Here is a 21,530-nt window from a genome sequence, read left to right as displayed (position 1 = left end):
TATTTCCATTCCATAGCCTCATAGTTTAATGTATTAACTGTGACAAAAAAGCAGGGGAGGGAAGACAAAAAGGAAAACATAAAATGGTGAAAAAGAAATCAGAGATCGATTTCACAAAGACAAAAGAGAAATGAGACAATGAACGATGAGGATACTACATCAAGATAGTCCAGTTTCCAGCAGAGACCTAGGCAGCAGAACCAAGACAGCACCTTTTCTCCCTGATGATTCCTGCAACTAATCCATATTGTTATGTTGCACGGGACTTTGGAAAAGCAAACATTCATTTTGTAAGTGAATTTAAAAATCTTCTTTGTGGATTAATATAAGTAAAAGAAGCGTCATTAACCACAGAAAGAAAAAGAACATGGACTCTTAAAAACACTGTAACAAATACCATGTACTTATGGCTATCCATAGACATAAAAAAGAAAGTTCTAAATCCTGCATTTTCTAACTTTCAGCAACAAAAGCAGACAAACCAAGAGAACAATAGTTATAAAACATTCTGAGAAAAAAAACAGTCCAAGGTTGGAAGTGTTCAGCAACAGAGGAGGGGGGCATGGGAATTTATTTCAATTATTATTGAGGAATGACTAGTATTCCTATTCACGTTCATCTTCACCATAAAGCCAGAGGGAAAATGGGACATTTAAGAGTTGATCATAAATGTTTTTATTTCCTATTCAAAAGGAAAATAATTCAAGCAAATTATCTCCTAGGGAATACATCTGATTTAATTTAGACTTGGAGAAGACATCACCAAACAACAAAATTATTATTAAAGTTCAAAACTCCGCTAGGAGTACAACTTTGAACAATGTTTTCCTCAGAGAGCATACATCAAGATGATCTTCAATAAAGTCCTGGGAAGAGGAGAATATTCAGGAGATGCTTCTGGTTACATCATATTATAAGAAATATATTTACTCAAGACAATACATAGCTTTGTGGGAAAGAGTCAACAGCCTGTGCTCCAGTTGGCATTAAGTTCAGATGCAAGCATGTTCTGTCTCTTCCGTCTCATCACGGTTTGTCAAAACAGATCAGAAACATGTACATACTTCTCTGAAGAATCATTTATAAATATCAACCTATCTAAACAGGTTTGCAAACATCGAAGAACATTGAGAAGGCTGTAAGTATAACTCAGGAGCCATTTTAAAGTTGGGTTTTTTCTTTTTAAGGGTTTTTTCTCTTCCCCCCCGCCGCCCTTTTAAAAAAAATTTTGGTGGTGGAGCTTTGTTTTGCTGTGTTTTGGTTTTTTTGTTTTGGTTTTTTTTTTTTTTAGTCTTCAGGTTTAATCTAAGCATTCCCCAAGCTCCTTCAGGGTTCCTATACAAATTACCAGTAACTCCAGACAAATTTGGTGTCAAATAATGTACATTTCATATATCATGTGTACAAACAAAGCAGAGCACACTTGGGCATTTACCTTCTTACAATCTGAATTATTATTTTCAGACTTTCCAAATATTTCACCTCAGCAGAGCTTAACTGTAATAATGCCGAATCTGCCACTGGTCACTGGGATTGGACATGTACCCCCTGCCCACCTTCCCCTGCTTCACAGAAAAGGCGGCTTCAGACATTTTGTTCTGTAACCAGAAATAGTGGATTTCTTTAAACTGAAATTATTCTTGAGCTATAACTTAGGGAAAACTGAGCATGCAACACTGCCTGGTAAATTGTTCCACATATGAGTTATCTTTACTTTTCTTGCGGAGGCTTAAAAATCTACCTTTTTTCCCCTCCATCTGATGGCACGCCAGTGTTGTGGGAAAAAATATCAATTATGTATGTAGTAACGAGTCTTATTCTACTGATAATCATTTGATATTAACTCCTTCTATATCTTGTTGGAGGAAAGAAGCCTGTTAACCAGTCGCTGAAGGTGTTTCTTGTATTGTTCAGTTTCCTCACCTCAAAACATCTGATATACCAGTGCAAGTTCAACCTTTCCCTTAGAGAGTATGAAGGGACCTCATGCCAGTTCTTACCAACAGCTGTACATGCTGACAAAACTCTCCCTTAGTCAATCAGTAATGACTGTTTCCATCACTGTAAAGCCACATTTCTCAATTGGGATTGCAGAACGGCTCAAATGTGGCCCTGAAGTGATAGAAGATATACTTCAGCTTAAGAAATCCCACTCTTCAATAAGGCTTTTGAGGGTCTTCAAAAGTTTGATAAGCTACAAAGATATTATACTTTTCAAGAGGTTAAGCAATATTGGTGCAGATGACTGGGCACTCTCTTGGTTTTATCAGTTTCCGATGACAACGAACTTGTGGCTCAGCTGCCACGCACACAGTTTCACCTATCAGAAACTCTGTGCTCAAAGCATCAGCCACCAGCATGTCCTGTGCTAATTTGTTTTTAAACAGTAATATAGTATTTCTGAGAGTGCGAAAAAAATCATTCTCTGAAGATGTGTTAGTATTTCTGGTATGGTCTGGATTCCATACCATTGTCTTTAAAGAAACATGATCCGACCGTCCTGTCCTTATACTGATGGAAGCACATTCACACACAAATGCCTGACAGAATGAGAGATCAAGGTTCATCAAACATTGGCTTCACTTCCTGCAGTAATTCAAATTCAGCTCTTCATTCGAATGCTTCCAGCTGAAACACTGCCTCAATAATTAGTTGTTTTATTTAGGCAAAAGAAGAATCTTGTCGGGCAGCCCTCTTGAAATGGGAGCAGCTTTTAAGAACTCAAACATGCCAATGTTTTGGAGAGGTGTGGCTTAAAACTGACAAAGAGAATCAACAATCCTAGTATCTTTTGAAGCTCATTGGGATTTTGATTCATTTTAGAGACAGCTGGGCCAGGTGTGATATTTACAACTGTTGCAGACACTTATTTCAACTGACAACACTCGCTCTGATACATGACCATCGCACACAGCTCAGTATTTTATGCAAAACCTGGCTTAAGCATCAATATAACAACTTCTTTTAATGGTAAAGATGCATAAATTACTCAGCTTTGAAAACAATGTGTTCACTGTTGATATTGTTGTGACCCTTGTGGTTTGCTAAACATCAACCCAGTTTCAGAAGATCTGGGAATGGTGGAAATTGCCTTTGTTCAGATTCAAAACAAAACTGATTATTTCTGAAAAATCACTTGCTAAATGCTCAGCTCTTCCAGAAACTCTGCAAGTCTTGAGTTACCAAATGAAAGGAGAAACCTAACAGTTCCCAGGCCCTTTGCTTTCCATCAGTTGGCCAGATGGGCTCCAACACAGCCAAGAGCCAAGTAGGTAGGTTGGCATTAATCACACACATCTGGTGGAACTGCTTAAAAACTCTGAAGAGTCTCCCTGAAATACTTCATCAGCCCTTACAGTTAAGTGTTGAGATTTTTCTTAAGTTTTCGCATTTGATTGGTCAGATCCCGAAAACTGGACATCCAGACAATTTACCAGTCACCTTACAGAATACGTGTACACAAGCAATGTTTTTGCTGTGTACATAGTGATATTCAGGTATGCTGAGACCAAGTATTCTTTCACTTCCCCTCTGCAAGGCATCTCACCTATCACCATTCATTTCTATCTTCTGCTCCATGCAGGTCCCCTTCTATGACTATCCTTCATATTCTTATCTTCACATTTCTTTACCCAAGAGACTTTGATCCCACAGCACAGCTGGGATTTTTCTTACGTTGAATAAAAAATAATAAATCTAGTTCTAATATTCCCTAGTCCGTATTTTCAAGACAGAGGCTTAGTCAAAAAAGGAGGTTTATTAGTGTTTGTTCCTTTTGAATAATGACAGCAGGTGCACAAATATGCACCTTTGCTGTGGATTACTGGATTCAGATCCACAAGGTACTTTAAGGTTTCTATGAAGAATTAGGTGCCTAAGTATCTTTGGAGACCTGATCCCTAGTTTTGAAAATTTGGCTTTCATTCAAGCTACTATAATCCATTAAGCTCCCTTTATATTCTTTTAACAGAACAGACTGCAATAGCACAAATATAATATCCAAGAATATTTCACCACACTCCAGATACTGGGCTAATATAAGACCAAAACTCTTTCAGCTCTGTGTTACAGAACAAAAAAAATTACCCATTTCATACCCTTGCAGTTCTACTTCAGAATTTTGAAGGACTGAACAACAGCTCTGAATGTAGCCCTAATTACATCTACTTTTCACAAAGTTTCATGTTTTACTGTCCCAGGCTCCAGGAAAATTATGGTCTTGCCATTTGACCTCTTGGACTTCTTATGCACTTGAGGGCCGGCATCTGAGCAGGTAGCTCTCCACCAAAGAATCAGTCCTGCACGTACATACTTACGATGAGAGAGTCAACACTAATGGCAACACGCACAGTTTTGACAAAGAACTGTTCTACAACTAGGATTGCACATTCCTATATCTTGTGACTTAGATAATCCCCCCTAAACAGAATGTCTAAGATTTATAGTAAGACATATTTGTTTTCCAGCAGCGACATTTAAATAAGTGGCAAAAAAGCCACCAAAAGAAGAGCCAACACACCACAGCATTTACGGCTTTAACTCAGTAACTTAAGTGTACCACCACTACCTTCCTATGTTCTCCACATCTCCACTTGAAGCTGGGCCACTGCAGCAAAAGCTCACATGAAGGTATCTGCAGGGCAGCTGGGGCTCCCCCACTCCTTCAAGAGCTCTGCTTCTCACTGAGCTGCAGATTCAGACTCCCTCACGCTTATTCTCCCTCCGGCTCCACGACTCTTGCATTTCTAGCAGCACAGCGCTTCAAAAGGAAGGGTGGAGGCTGGCCTTAACCTGACCGCCCCGTGTGTGCTGGTGGGTATGGCATCTTCCTGGGAACGGGGGGCATTGCATCCAGACCTCCTCAGACAGAGGACAATGTCGAGCACAGATTTCTGCACTTGCTGGAAGAATGCTGTCATCTCCGTGCTAAGGAAGGGCAGCATTGCCATCGCTATCGTGTTCGCTTAGGTGTCTGTTAACACCATTGCCTCATCTCCAAGTGGACGATGAAGGATACTAATGTGCAATACTGGGTCAGATACCAGAACTCCAGAGAGAGACAAGCGCTCAGACCTTGTCTACTGCGTAGCATTTTCTGTCTAGCTGTAGGTGACTCCCCTTTCACCATGCCAACTGCCTGGATCTCTCTCCAGAGTTTCCCCTTTGCTTTCAAGATGTTTACACCTACTCTTGGTGGACTGATTGCCCTGCTGAGGTTAGATGTCTACAGTGCGTGAAACACGGTGCCTCATTTATGAGGCCCAGATGTTCCACCACAGTAAACGCAACATCAGAAAAATGAGAACAACTGAACGAGGGAGGCTTACCAGAAAAACGTGGGAAGTCATTTTCTATTGACCATTGTATTGTTACCCTGAATATTAGTCATTTCAGAATGTAACCACAACAGGTTTTCCCATAAATAAATCAAATCTCTTCCCATGATTCTCTTCATCAAAAACTTCCTATTTGAATGACAGTTTTTAATTACTAGATCAAGTTCTGCTTGCATAAAGAGTTTCCATTTCAAAGAAGTATTGCACTGATATGAAAAGTCTCTGTGGAGAAACATCCTTGTCATTGGAAAACGCACAAGTTTTGACTACTCTGTGGCTTTCCTAGAGAGACCACGGCATAGCACATAGAGCAAACAACTGCATCGGGCTCTTGCCAGATGCATGTACTTAATTTGCTACTGATCCACTATGTCCCTGGGTGAGCCTCAATTTCTGTATGCTTCTGTTCTCCCCTCTGTAAAAACACAGTTTCTAAAAAGTATTTCTCAACCTGAAGAAGGAAGCAGAGCGGAGGGGGAGGAGTGGGTGATGGGGATTTTCCAAGATCCCTCCGGAAGTCTTGGGAGTGGTGCCTCTTGGCTGCCTTCGGCTGCTGCCGGTTGGGCTTGGTGAGCTGCAGATGCAATCTACGTAAAAGGCCCTCGCCCTCTAAGGTGAGGATGGGACAGGGACGCAGTTGTTGTGGTGGTGGGGAAGCTATGTGGAATGAGGGGCCAGCGGAGCAAGCCCGAGCCGAGCTTCTGCCAGGATTCGCCATCACAGAAGAGGCAACTGCAGCATTTATCCCATCCTCCCCTTCTGCCGGGGAGCAGGGTGGCTGCCTGGGCCAAAGAGCTAAAATGGGTACTGTGAGCACCTGACAGGAGGAGTTACAACTTGGGTTCTCAAACTGATGAAGAAAAAGGAATGAGAAAATGTCCTATGAGACTCTGGAGTAGCACAGAGGGAAGAGAAGAAGAAAAAAAAAAAAAAAAAAAAAAGAGTTTGAAAACCGCTGGATTATAATTTTATGGTAGTATTATTTGATGGTCTGACTTAGCAAGTCTTTCCAACTTTGGTTCCAAAGATTGTATGGATACTTCCCTATCTCACCCAGGTGTTTGAAGTTTAATTAATTAATGTTTGTAAAGAGCGTTACAATTTCCAGATGAAAGGTCCTATGCAAGTGCAATGTAGTATTACTCATTGAGGTGATTGGGTTAGAGAGTATCACGTTACACAATACAGCTCTTCCCTCAATGATTTTAAGCGTTTGAAGTTCTGATAAAATGTGTTTATCACTAAGATAGATATAATGGAAATACTCTTAAGGCGTGACCTGGATTATGAAACCAGAGGTATGGTTTTGGGAATGGAACAAACGAGAATTAAAACAACTCCTGAGGCCAGATTTGTCTATAGTTGTATAAAATGTATTCTGTTCTTTTTTTTTCCTCTTCCAGTAGGCTTTTCTTCTCTTCTAAAATAGAACCGGTTATTACAATGGGTGTGAGCAGACATGCAACAGTTCACGTTCAGTTCCTATTTCGATACTCATCCAACTTGACATTTTCTCATGACTTTCTCAAAATTATTTTCTGTTCTAATTTTTTTTTTTTTAAATGTTTGGATTAACCCTAAAGGTGAACATTTTCTTTTTGGAAAGTTCTGCTTTAACCAGGAATTAAATTGAATTAAATCAAAACCTTGTGGACAACGCCAAACTGCAGATTACAGTCAATACGTTTAAGACAGCGTTGACATTCAAAGCTATTTAGATCTATACAGGCTAAAGGAATAGGTCAGCATGAACTTCATGACACTCAACAATGACAGCTGCAAAGTCCTGAATCTGGATTGGACTGAACCCCTGCATCAGTTACCAGCTGGGGAGTAACTGTCTGGACATCAGCTGTGCTGAAAAGGAGGTGGGGTCCTGGTGTTCAGTAAAGCTAAACGGGAGTCAAGCAGTGTGCCGTGGGTATCAACAGGAGTGCAGATCAAGGCGATTGCTTTATTCAGCGCTCATCAGATCAGATCTGGAATATGGTGACCAGTTTTGACCCCTCAGTACAAGAAAGATGAGGGTAAATTGGAGCAAGTTCAAAATAGGGTCACCAGGGTGGTCAGTGGATGGGAGTACTTGACCTATGAGGAGAGGCTGATGGAGCAGGGCTTGTTCACCCTGGAGAACAGATGGCTTCAGAGGACTTAACAGCAATCTTCCCATACTTACAAGGAAGTTACTGAGAAGACAGAAGCAGGTTCTTTAGTGAGATACACAATGGGAAAACAAGAAACAATTACCATAAACTGAAGGGAGGCTTCATCTGGATAGAAGGAAAAAAAAGATTTCATTGTAGATAATTAAGCATTGGGGCAGGCTGCCCAGAGAGACTGTGGAATCTCCATCTTTCAAGGTTTTCAAGACCCAACTGGAAAAAGCCCCGAGCAACCTGATCTGAAATTACTGCTGACCCTGCTTTGAGCAGAAGGTTAGACTAGAGACCTTCTGAGGTTCCTTTCAATCTGATTCAATGGGAAGGGAGGGAAACCCTAGTTTATGTTCAGGTTATGTATACTTGTTCAGGAATGGGCTTGGACTTTTGTGATTGACTCAAGAGAGTTGAACAAGTTTGCTCAAAATTTATTTGAAAACTAACTTCACTCATTATTTGTCAAAAGACAATTGTTAATATTCCAACTGCCAGGTTCCATCTTTGTTGTTCTTCTCTCATTTTCTAACAAACTTACCATGATAGCAAACAACAGAGGTTTGGGATGGCTTATGAAGGCATTATTACACCTAGAGGTCTCAGTTAAAGGAGAAACAAAACCAGGATTTTTAATAATACCAGGTAATGGAAGAACGATGCACTTGAGTTTGTACGTTTTTACTCTTAAAAAAGAATCTGCATCAAGCTGAATTTGTGAATTGCTAAAACACATTATTGACTAACCAAATTTTAAAATACACTGAAAGCTCTCCTTAGCTGAGTCTTCTCAATTTTTTTGATAGTTAAGTAAACGATTAATTTTCCATGAATGCTGTTTTTATCGTTAATGGCACTCATTAGTAGTCTTCTAGAGAGATATTCTTTTTCCTTTCATTTTTAACACACGTTTTTCTTATTCTTCCAAAATTCTGCTGTATTCCCACTAGGAGTTACATGCCTGAGTAAACCAAGTAATTAAAAGTGTAACAAAAGCACACCTGCCATAACTCTGATCATTCTAAATATGCGATCGTATTTCTGATTTGTCCGGAAACAGAATCAATAATAAGGATGTCAAGAAAACAGGTTTGTTAAGGGGTCACATGTCGGTTTCCTCCTTTTTTCTGTCCTATGCTTCTCACACTCATCTCTCCCCCCAAAATTACTGAAATTTGTAAGATGATCAAAATGGAGCAATGTAAAAAGATTAAAAATATTTAAGAGTTACTAATGACTGAGGACTCAAAGGCACATCTTCTTGCAAATCTGTTCCTTAATACTCTGAAGAGGTCAAAGACATTAGAAAAAGACTGTATTAGACAATGTGTGAATATAAATGGACTTTTAGGAAACTAGAAATCTTAGTAGTGGCTAAACTGAAACAACATAACGTTAAGAATAATGTACAGACTCTAAAAATGCAGTGGAGTAGCTATATAGTTGGTAATAGTACCAAACATTTTGGGGATAAGGGCGATTTCTATGCTTCCAATGATTTTTAGCAAAAAAAGTAAATAAAACATCTAGTTTTCATTACAACTGCATGATATTAAAGGTAAAACTAAGAAAACATCTTCATGGAAAGAACATTCTGTGCATAACTTGTTAATGGTAGTTAAAGAACCAAAACCCACAGAAATCCCTTTGGACAGCTAACAAACACACACAGCTATTAATTAGGTCACAGTTGTTTCCTCACAAATCTTTTGTTCACTTTAGTTGTAGAAAACTCCAACATATCCATTAGACCTGTGGGGAGGTATTCACCAGTGAAGAAAATATTTATTTATTATACATTAAATGCTTGCAATTATATGACTACTTATGGCAGTTCTGCTGGTTTCTCCCTTTGTAAGTAAACTATAATCACTCAGTTCACAATCTATTCTACTTTTCAGAACACCGCTCACCTCAGTGGATCTAATTGTTTCATTTTGTGTACTTTAGGCAACCATTGTAACTCAATCACAAATTTTAAAATGTTTCGAGCATCCAGTAAAAAAAAAAAAAAAACGGAAAGAATTAACATGCTTCATTTTCACAAAACAAAAGTTGAAGAAAGTGGTTTTGGTTTTTTTTAAGGTTACTACCGAGAGGTGAAGGGTAATTTCTGCTTGAAGCCCAGTTAAATTTGAATTCCATTCACGAACACGGTTTGCCCACTACCATCAGTTACTTCATTAACTGGCTGTGAAGAAAATGTTTGCAAAGGGCTCCTGTTCCTACTGCAGAAAATTGCAAAACTGCAGGCTGCACATCATTTCAAGGACACAAACCAGCCCGATTTCCTGAGAGCCTAGGGAAGACCACTGCCTTTATGAAAATAATCAGCAAGTACTTTCTAATTTCTATGCGTGTGCAATGCACCGTGGGGCATACAAGATGGCAGAGACGGTATTTCACAGTGGCAGAGTATATCACTGCTCTGTTGGGAACAAAGATGGCAGAGGCTGCTGGATTGGTAGTGCTTCATCTTTTCTGTTTGAACCTGGCTTTAGAAAGCTGGCCATGTTCATTACCTCACCAGTCTAGTTCCACTTCTCCCACCACCACCACCCTTGCCCCAGGGCAGCTGCTGCCTCCTCACCTCCGTGTCTCCTGCCCCAGAACCTCTACCACTTCCTCCTCACACATCCCACACCACTAACTATTGTCACTGCCGCCCTCAGCCCACCGAGACTGAATTAATAAACCCGACCGAATCCAGCTGACTCCGTCCAGAGCCTCTTGGGTGTGTCTTCACAGGCTCCTAGTGCTGGCAGAGTTTGTTTGCTCAGGTCTGCTGCTGCGCCTCACCTGCAATGGGTTCATGCCTCGCAGGTTGGAAACCACAGGGCCAGACAATGTAAGAAGTCTTTTCAGGTCATTACTTCCACAGTTGTATGAGTTGCCAATCACAGTAACTAGGATAACTAGGTTAACTAGGACAAGTCTAAAGTACGACTTAAACCTCTGCCCACTTTTGGATCAAAATTAAGGAGAAAGAGTTAATAACATTATTCTTCTTCAGAAAAAAAAAACAACAAACAAACCCAAGAGTAATTTTAAGCAGTTAACTGTCTTACCATAATCCTGTCACTGTCAATAATGGTGTTTAAGCGGTGTGCAATGGTCAGCACTGTGCAGTGAGCAAACTTTTCACGGATCGTCTTTTGAATGAACTCATCTGTTCTGAAACACAGCAAGAGCAACGCAGACAAAAATAAAATGTTTGCATGGATAACAATGGCCAGGCATGTTTTATGACTTCATCAAACATGACTATAGCAGGAAATACGCTTATGAAGTCATTACAGTGCTTCTTCCTCTCGTTATATTAGATGACTTGGAGGCATATCATGAAATATACTCCAAAATCTATCCTCTAATACTTGAGGAGGAAAGAGTTTCTTCTTGCCAGTAGAGCAATAGGTTTCATTTCAGAAGACTAATTTCCCAGGCTTCGATTACAGAAAGAGGAAAATTTTGTAGAGTCAGATATTCCTACAGATTTCTACAGCAAGAAAGAGTCATTGTTATTTTCTTTCAAGCTTTAGTTTGTGCAAGCAGCAAAGAAAAGTGAAAGTAAATATCCTTCATTGCAAATCAACTGAAGAATGAACACGACAGTCTACAACTAAGGTTCTTGATTTCAACTGCAAAAGGGGATTAAATAAAGGAGGTGGTTGGTAAACTAAACTAGAACTGGAGTAGCTCAAGAACTTGAATACAGAAAAGAGGAAACTTGGCATATTCCATAAATCGAAAGTGTTAACTGGAATGCACAACCCAAGGAAAGGGATAAAAGCTTTCAAGTTAAGAGCCTCAACCTACTATATGAATTAACCACCTAAGAAAAGTGTATCAGGAGGAAACATAATACTTGTAAAGAATGAAACTAAGCTAAAGCATAGACACTGAAATACAGGGTTAAAGCGATAACTATCACAAATAAAGCTGAGAACCATGAAAAGGAAATAAAATTATACCGAAAGACACATAAGACACTAAAATGTTCTTTAGCTGTATAAACAAGCATTAAGGCAAAAGAGATGCAATACTCATAAAACTGGAGATTCTTCAAGCAAGTAACTGTACAAGAGAAGCATTGACATCACCTAACTTAGAGCATACCAGTCAGGCTTAAACGTGCAAATCTATGTAGTCCTCTCTTTAGTCAATGAAAGGGGAAAGGCATGGCTGGAAGATGAATCAGAGCACATGAATTAGGCAGCCATCAGGTGATGAATGCCCCCTAGAGGCACCTGAGAGCCCACATTGCACAGGAAGCCTTGGCTCCCAACCTGGGCACAAAGCCAGGCCACGTGAATACTCACATATTGCCCATCAGCCTTCAAAAACACAATGAGTGGTGACAATGGAGAAAAGGGTACAGAAACTAAAATTCTCATCCAAGATAGAAGACACAAAACCCTCAAAATATACTGGGGTTAGTTGGACCAGCCTAGAAGTCAGGCACTTGAAGGCGCGGGTCTCATTTCCAGGATTTCTAATAAAACATGAAATTCTACTTTTATATATATAATAAATGGTATGGTTAAAACAAGACAAAGGAGATATCTGGATAAACTGGTCTATTTAGGCAGCCACGTTGGCTTCAACCAGTTGCTTGCAAACTCTTAATTCTTCAAATTGTTAGAAGTAACTGGAGAATCAAATAAAATACAACAAAGATTCATGCAACACGTCTTCCTCTGACAAATTATTATTTTTTAGACAGAAATAGTACTCTACATTGAATCTGTCTGCACATGATAAATATTTGGTATCACTTCATAAATTAAGCAAAAAGAATTGTTCTGATGCCACCACGTCAGGAGGCACTAACAATAAAAAATGGACAAAGACAACTTTGGAAGAACAGGATGACTTAGAGGAATGGAGTAACCATTAAGTTTCCACAGTAGAAAGCACACGCTCATGCTCTGAAGGACTGAACATAACTGCTGTTACAAACTAAGTTTAAGCAATCAGCATGACAACGGAATAGACAAATCCCTGCTGATGACAGGACATATCATCAGAGAGAAGGAAGACATACAGTTAAGTAAGAGTTCCCATGCACGCTGACTGTCATCTTCATCTGGGGACAGAAACATTTAAGCTCTGTCATGAGCTTAAGAGAACTGGGTTCTAGGCCACAGTCTGAGAAGGCTTGGTCCTTCTGGTCCTACTTCCTAAAAGAAGCTAAAGAACATGGTGGGAAGCAGGTGTTCCTCAGCTCCTCCTTTTTGAACCAAGGCCAGTACTCAATCAGGGAAAGAGATGGGAGAAGTCAGGACAGAGCCAGGCTCTTTAGCTCTGTGTGTTAACAGTCTCCTTAAGAAAAGGACGTTGTTCATCATTAATGCCCCACATCACAGCAATGCCAGTGCTTTCACCCCAGCGTTAACGCATGTATCTTTTTTTGCTACCTTCTCAGCAATGCCTCAATGACCTGACTACTCGTACTTTCAAAAGAAAAAATTCAGGGCCATACATGAAAACAGTCTGTAGGGAAGAGTCTTATATAGACAGCAGGATGTGTTCTCTGCAATGGTTAGAATAGCAAAACAGAAACAAAAGGTTCACTACTCCCTAGACTTATGTAAAGAAAGGCGCCTTCTTTCCTTATAGTCAAGCTCAAGGTGAGGTTTCCTGCAGAGCTACTATGGAGCACAGAGAATCATAGCTTGCTCAGGAATTTTGAAAACAACATTTTAAAGGGCTCAAAATGATTTGTAACTCTCAGGTTATTCCTGTTATCTGAGGAGAATGCCTCATCCTTGAGCATCCCTGTCCTCTGCATTCATTTATTGTATCTTCCTTTATTACGTGCATTCCTTATGGCATCACCTCCTTCCTACATTTACAATAGAAACCCTTTCTCATCCTTAGATAGATACTATCAAACTATTTTCTTAAACAGGTATTTCTGGAATATAAGCTTATCCCTAGTAAGAAACTGCTGGCCATATTACGGGTGTGACAAATTTTCTAAAATGAGACTACAAAGTAGTCAGAAATAGACCCAATAGCTCCATCTTCAAATATCACAATATGAAATCTCATGCAGACATGTCCACTGATAGGGACTCAACCAGTACCTCTCTAAGGTTCATGGTAGATCTTGGAAGTATAGTTTTTGGGGTGGCAGGCAGACGCACCATCAGTAACCTCCAGGAGAATCTTGGGAAGAAGGTAGAAAAGGCAAGAAAATCTAAAAGACTAAGGAAAGGATCTGTGTACAGAATTACGTGCTGTCAGAGTGTAGAGACTATATCACATGCCAATTAGAGCCATCTACTCTCTAGAAAATTGCCAAAGGAAGTAGCATTTCTGTCCTTTTTTCAGGGTGTAAATGGACCCTTTGTGGCACCTACCCACACTGAGAAAGTGGCCAGGCAAGTGCCAAGTGATTCCATCACCCACCTCAGTGGATTAAACCCCATCATCTTTCAGGCATATTAGAAACCAAAGATGCAACCTGAATACCAAAACCAGGGCTGCTGGATGACAAAAGATCAACCCTAATCTGATTATATGAAAATGGGAACCACAATACTCCCCATTGCAAGGAACAGTACAATAAGAAAGCACAAAATGGTGGTATAGCTGTCCCACTGACACCACGGGTTGAAGATCTAACACCAAGTTTCACAGCAACCCGAGATCTGGTGTAACCTGAATTAGTTGACTGTGTAAAAAGAAAACTATCTGAAGAGCAAGAATAAATACAACCTGAATGAGAAGCAACCAAGCTGCTGAAAGGAACACTGGATAAGTCATTATCTTCAGTCTAATGTCCTCCTGGGATTGTCCTGGAAGTGTATCTCACACTACACAATTCCTGAGAGGCTTTAGGTAATTTCTCCATTAGAGAAACAGTTACAGACAGCAATTAGATGTAGCGAAAGGTGAAACCTTACAAGGTTAAACTAGCCAATGAACTAGACTATGTGCAATGGCTGTTTTTACCAGACTTAATGAACAACCAATGTAAAAATGTGGCAGTGGACTAACTGGTCCCCAAAAGTTTTGTCCTCTATAAGCAGTAAGAATATGAGTTAACACGTAATACCATAGTCCGTGTGCAGAAAGCTTAGTAAGTTCACCTTACTCAGTATTTTAAAAAAGTCTCAGTTACTAAGGATTTTGTTTCAGCATATCAGCAAAGTGACTAAAGAAAGATTTTCAGCTCTTCTGCTCCAGATTTCATACAACTTTCCAGAATGGTTCAACTGCTTTAAAATGACTCCATTCTTCGGGGTGAGAATGCCGGCTTTGGGACCAAGAAGATAAGATCAAATTAAACGTCTGTCAGTCATCATGTAAAACACGTAAGGAGTCTGACTTAGGGCAACCTTCTTTGTGGCAATCTCCTCCTCTCCCTCACGACAGCACTGACACCCCTGCAGCACGCAGGGCAGCTGGGAGCTACGAGGAGCCAGGGGGAAAATACGGGTACATATGGGAGCTGGAAGACGTAAGAAGGAGGGAGAAGGATGAACTCCGAGTTCTTTCCCTCCACCCCTTTGCTCAGCAGCAGACAAAAGTGGCCTAGCTGAGCTGGAGAAACAGGGCAGGGAGTCCCTCAGCCGCGGGGAAGGTACGCTGCACACCTCTCACCCCGCTGTCCATCCGCTGCCTCATCCCACCTCGCCCTTCCTTCTCCTCCTCCCACCCCAAAAACCGGCCTTCTCGCGTTCGCCTCCAGGTTGAACTGGAGAAGGGACACGGTTGCAGCAGTGGTTGAGGCAAAGAGATTGAGAGCCAGCAAAACAAAAAAAAGAAGTGTCTCCAGAGGCAGCGGCAGCTGCCCATGGTTTCCTATCCCAGGTGCTCGATACGATGTGTGCTTGCCGCCAGGCTAGAGACAAGGGTGCCAGGTATGGGGGTTGTGCACCAGCAGAGGAGGAGGTTTTCCTCACATGCCAAAAATGCCTCCCTAACTGCTCAGTTAAGCAACCCACATCAGCATTTCCTGATGAGCGTCCTATCAGATTGCACAGCCGAAAATACTTGGCTCTAGTTATAGCAACACATTAAGGAAAAGGTAATAATGACTGTAATGCAAACTGAATTCAAAGAAGAAGTTCCAAGTTATTATTTGTATTGTTATGCCTAGAGTTGATACAAACAAACATTTACCTTATTATAATATATATTGCAGCACACATTAATCAAGATCAATTAAATGGATAGTGCAAGTTGAGAACACACACATGTGAGATGCCAAAATAGGGAGATGAGTAAGATGGTATTAAATTTCCACAGCTATGATTAATCACAGTTAATCTATTAGAGCTCAGCCAAAAATAAACTAATAGTCAAAAAAAAAAAAAAAAAAAAAAAAAGAGAGAGAAGCTCTGGGAAGGGAATGCACTTCTCTAAAGGTTTTAGAAATACACTGTCAGCTGAACTGCAAAGCTACCCTAGTGGCACCACTTCTCCCCCAAGAAGATGTTATAAAAATGAGTCACGCCCAGATGACATACAAAATCCTTAATGCATCTGTTTGAGGGACTTGCTGTGTTATTGTCCTCTTTGGACTTTGAGTTCTCCCTCAAGCCATAGTTTGTTGGAACTATATATTCAGCTCAGACTAATTGATGCAGTACGTTTGCAGTATTGTTTCCAAAATATTTCCACCAGCGTTTCAAATGTTTCAAAAATTAACAGTGGGGGTACTTAGCTATTGGAACAATTTAACAAGGGTTGTCATTGAATTTTTTTCTATTGAGGTTGGATGTTCTTCTAGAAGTACACTCTAGTTCAAACAGGAACGAATTCAGGAAAGTTCTGCCGGCCTGAGTTATACAAGACAAAATAATGAATGATAAATGAGTCCCTTCTGTAGCTTTAAACATCTCCAAATCTGTTTTGCAATTCCTGTGGTGTTTAGGACAGCTTACCTTCCCCCCCCACCCCACCCCTATTTTATCTGTAACTTATTACACTGGCATCTGAGCCGTCTGAAGGGATAGTATCTCATAACAAGAAGTATCCGGTTTTGCCAATAGCCATTTTTCACCTTTCTAGTTTTAGGTTGGGGTTTTTTTTTGGTTGGTTGGGGGTTTTTTTCTTGTTTGGGGGGGTGTGTGTGTGTTAATTAATTGATTGATTTTTACTTATTTATTCCTAAGAGACATCTCTTCCAGAAATCAACAGAACTCAACTTGTTTCATGGCTATTCTGATGTTGCTGATGTGCATTTCCAAGGAGGTTCTTGTCTTCTTGACTACGGCTGCAGGACAAATAAACTTTGAACATCAACTTCCCTACTCTATGAAATGCACTGAAACTAGGGATATTTTGAGCGCTTAGTTTATATCATCTACTCTGTAGCCAAAGCTCAACCACCCCATTTTGAACAGACAATTATGATGTTGTCATTAAAAACATAAAATAGCAATACAAACTACAGAAATACAAAGCATTTAAGTTCATCTCTACAGTACAGATCATCATATTATTAGAAAAAAGAGCTCATCTTAACATGACAGATTTTGTTTTTACCTTGGGTCCACATTTGCTGTTGCTTCATCAATGATAAGGATCCGATTTTTTTTTAGAACTGCTCTGGCAAGACACACCAGCTGCCTCTGACCAACACTAAAATTAGACCCAGATTCTGCCAGCTGCATCTCCATTTTATTAGGTAGATCTTCCACAACCTCCTTCAGTTGCACCTGTTGACATGTCAACATGTTGTAGGATGAGTAACTCTCTTTTAAATCAGCTATTGTGTGTCTGATGACACAACAATAAGTATGCAAGGTTTACCTTTTATATTCTGACACAAAATGAGTAAGTGCCAAGTTGGATTACACAGTGTGTCAGTTATTAGAATTCTAAAAACATTAAAGCACATTGTTAAGAATCTATTAATGTTCATTAAAACTAAGATATGAATCAAACCATAACCAAAGCATCATCCCAAAGGATAATTTTTTCATAAAAGACTTATATAACAATATACGTGTCTATACACACATGCACAAACACACACATAACAAACATGCACGCAACGGTCTACCTTTTTCCATTGACAGCTATGCCCTTATCAAACCTGATGAAAACATCTAAAACCTAATGCATACAAGCACTGTAGTGTTATTTGGCTTGTAAATATCAGATGTACATTATTAGATTTAGTAAGTCACCTCTTCCAAGGCATTCCACAGCTCCTCATCAGTGTATTCATTGAAAGGATCTAAGTTTTTCCTCATAGTTCCAGTGAATAAAACAGGCTCCTAAAACCCAATAAAATTAGCATTCCATTATAAACACAGATTTTAAATTGCAATAGGTAATTTAATAATAATCACAACTAACCTATATCAACAATAGCACAGAAATACCCAACAACAAGCTATCTTTTATGAAATGCAAAGGAGTACTTCACAATAGCATGCTTAAAGGGTTGGTGGGGAAGGCAAGTGTTCAACCAGTCTGTATGAAGATAATTTACCAAACAGGACAGGTCTGTTTGCAAATTGCTGTACACAGTTATGTCGGTACTCAAACGGGCATTTACATGCCACTGTTTTGATGCCACAAGCTATATATATATTTCCATGAAATCATTGCTATCCTCCTGGTATTGTTAACGAAAACCAGCAACTACCACCGTCAATGAGCTCACACTCCTAAATTACGTTTGGGCAGTTTTGAAAATTTGTTTTTGAAGTACATAAAGCAGAGAGGAATCAAAGAGCTCACAATGCCTTTCTGGTCTTCCTTCTCTGTTTGGTTGGGTTGGTTTTTTTTTTTTTTTTTTTTTCATTTCATACCATAAAAGCCCTTCAATTCACCAGAGCCTAAAAGGAACAGCTTTCACCATTTCAGCGCAATGTTTAAACCTATACGCATAGAAGTTAATCTATACTGCCACAGCATCAAAGCAAACTTACTTAGAACCGGAGCACTGCTGGGCAAAGCTCTAACTCAAAACACACCAGGGAGCCAAATCGGTACCTTCTCCCATTCAGGTAGCAATGTGGGTTTACCTGTGGTTGAAGCAAGTTTTGTTCTACTTCACCTCCCGGTCAGACCAGTAACAGATCATTAATCAAACTGGCACAAATCAATTCACACTGGAAAACGTGGTGTCTGAGAAGCAGCAAGATGACTTTTGGTCCAGAACTCTTTAAGCAACAGATCAGTACTCACTAATGTGATGTGCCAGACCCGAGAGTCACGCAGCGACACGACTTTAGGGCTCAACCCCTCTTAAAACCACACATAAAGGCAACAACAAGTCAAAAGCTGTAATAGGGCTAATCATAAACGGAGACCATTCATCATGTTGTCAGTCTTCTTTAAATTGGAGAAATCTTACGCAAAATGCTTTCTTTTTTTCTCCCCTAGGAAATAATGTCTATCTTACATTGGATAACTTCAGCTTACTTCAGGACTAACCTCTGTCGTGACTTAGGTCCCATCTAACCCTAGTGACGCCCAGCTCTAAAGGGCTGCAGCAAATCAGAGCAGAACTTAGACCCTAACCCTTTTATTGTATCTTCATTTCTAAACCACTCTGAGTGATATAAAAGGATTAACAAAGACAGAACATGCCACAAGCAAAGTAAAAGGACGTATGCATTTCTTGACATAACATGGCAATTTTTTGAAAGTATCTGCTGCATTAGCGACATGTCACTAAAAGCCTGTTGAATGAACAAAAGGATTTAAAAAAAAACCCCATTAACAGGTTAAAGAACACTTTTCTTCAAAAACACCTAGAAAGTAATTTGTTCAACAATACATATTTTAATACACTATTTGGTGTGTTTTGAAGGTATTGTTACGTTTATTTTCTTTTTCAATCCTTTTTTATACATTGGCAAAATAAGAGGCTGAATTTATAAAGTGTTCATAACTACTATAAAAGTCTTAACAATAGACATGTACTGCAACAGAAGATAAGGATATTTTTTAATTATCATTTCTGACACAGATTATTATTTAAAATAGTCTGGTTTATGAGAGGAAAGTAATAAGACAAACCTGTAAATAATTGTTGTAAAAATGCTTGCAGTCAGGGAGGCAGACAACATTTGCATAGAAAAGATTTACAAACACAACCTTCACATAGCTCCATCCAAGCAAGCAATTAGAAGCCTAAGCACATTTTTATTTCTCCAGGTAGGTATTTAAACTTACATGTAAGAAAACTTCACTCTTGCCTCATCACTCTCTAGGAATGGTTCTGTTTAGCATGTTTTATGTTATAATTTTAATAAGCAGCTCTCCCTCTGGTTTCTTAGCTTCCCATATAATTATGAAGATATTTGCTGCAAAATAACTACCTGATGTTACATTATTATTATTTCTATTATTGACACTACTATTAATGCAGTATAGGACAATGCCTATCACTCAGTTTACTACAGTATAAACCTTAATCCAACCCCTCCTCTTCTTCTTACTACCACCACTTCATAGTTTTGCATGGTTTTAGTGGAAACAAGTCTTCCCTTATGTGGAAAAGAAATGCTACCTGCTAGTCTTTGGAAACTTAAAACTCTTTGGCCTTTCCTTTGGAAACTTAAAACCCTTTGGGACCATGATGAAAATCCTACCATATAAACTTGGTAAAAGTCACAGAATTCAACTGGTTTAAAATAGTTTTACAGCCATGTCAACATACCAATATATGACAGAAAACCATCTATAATCAAATGCAGTGAACTTTGAGCATCTGCATCACTCAACATGTAGAAACTGTATTTGACCAGCAGTTTTCCTGTCTCAGTACTCTATTTTATTCAACTGGGTTGAATTCTTCCCAATATAGAAATCACCTGCAATAGCTATAGGCAAGGCTTTCAAAAAGCTGTAGACCTTGAATGAACTGATGATCATCTGCTTTCAGGAGAAAAGAATGCTGCACACAAACAAAAAAAGTAGAAGCTAAATCCATGTGAAGTCCTCTTTACATACAAAAGATGACTATTTCCAGTGAGTACCTCCACTGTGCAGTAACAAAGCCTTCAGCATGCAGAAACAAAAGACATCCTGCATTAGGCAACAATCCAATATCCAATTGCTGGGAGAGTACTTTTTTTTCTTTTTTTTTTTTTTTTGGATAATGGCATACCTGCTTCTTCTCTCTGACTCCTATTCTTGGGGAGGAAAAAAAAAAGCAGGTAGTGAAGAGAGGCTTAGAACCACTGTTCATTGCCATTCTTATCAGATTCTCAAGTTAAAGAAAGTAATACACTCTGAATGCCACCCTGCCAACAGGCTAGCAAACATTCAGATACAAAGATGGTCTAAGGACTCTAAATACAGCTTCTGTAATAAAATACAGAGATCTGAGAATTAATACTAAACATGGCAAACAAATTCCTCTTGTTTCCAGCCTACTGTTCTATCTATCTGCTAGAACATCCCAGATGAATTATTTGCCAAAAACATAACTTTGCATTTGCAGCATATGAGCTTTTCCTTCTTCCTCCCTCTCCAGTGGAGAGCAAATGATCACGGAAGAGATCAGAGCTCTCATGAAACATGCTAACCTGCACAGGCTCTGCCTTCAGGAAGTTTTGAAGTTATACATAAGCCTTCTCTAATTCAATGCCTCATTTGAATGTAAGACCATAGAAGAGACGACCTGTGACCTGCTGGACTTCTTGGAACATCCTTTCTTCTGCTCCAGCACCAGAGATGAGGCTATTCCAAACACTGTCTTAGGTTTTTTTCCCTGTATTGTAGCCTTTCCTGCATTCAGCTTCTAAACTCACCAAGTTCTTGTTTATGGGTCATAATGACCCTCTCTTTTGTCTGTTCCCCTAGTTTCCATCTGTCCAACCTTCTCCAAATAATGGAAAGGCTAGTAGTTCACTTCTAGTTGGCATACTTGTTCTTTCTAGATCCAGCCTCAGTCAGTTTGTACAGTTGTGACTAGGGAGGTGAAAGTGGTCCCTCAAAGTCCCTTACTAGGGAAGCTTCAGACAACGCATCAGGCAGGAATTGCTGCCAAAGGATCAAGTGACTTCAGAGGACTGCTGAAGATTGGTATATGCCTGTCAGATTTTCTCTGCTCTTTCCC

General features: G+C 39.6%; 1 protein-coding gene across 7 annotated transcripts in view; it reads right to left on the bottom strand.

The window, feature by feature from the left end:
* Nucleotides 1–21,530, bottom strand: part of ABCC4 (ATP binding cassette subfamily C member 4) — a 151,243-nt gene that overhangs the window by 10,057 nt on the left and 119,656 nt on the right. For all 7 annotated transcript variants that reach the window (XM_030036470.2, XM_030036473.2, XM_041128657.1 and 4 more), the window contains 3 exons: nucleotides 17,638–17,727; nucleotides 16,991–17,163; nucleotides 10,558–10,663 (listed from right to left, as the gene is read on the bottom strand). In XM_030036470.2, coding sequence (XP_029892330.1) covers nucleotides 10,558–10,663; nucleotides 16,991–17,163; nucleotides 17,638–17,727 — 369 coding nt within the window. The remainder of the gene's footprint in view (nucleotides 1–10,557; nucleotides 10,664–16,990; nucleotides 17,164–17,637; nucleotides 17,728–21,530) is intronic.

Source organism: Aquila chrysaetos, chromosome 14 (genome assembly GCF_900496995.4).
Source record: "Aquila chrysaetos chrysaetos chromosome 14, bAquChr1.4, whole genome shotgun sequence".
In the NCBI taxonomy this organism is placed as follows: Eukaryota; Metazoa; Chordata; class Aves; order Accipitriformes; family Accipitridae; genus Aquila; species Aquila chrysaetos.
This window is presented reverse-complemented; position numbering and strand designations above follow the sequence as displayed.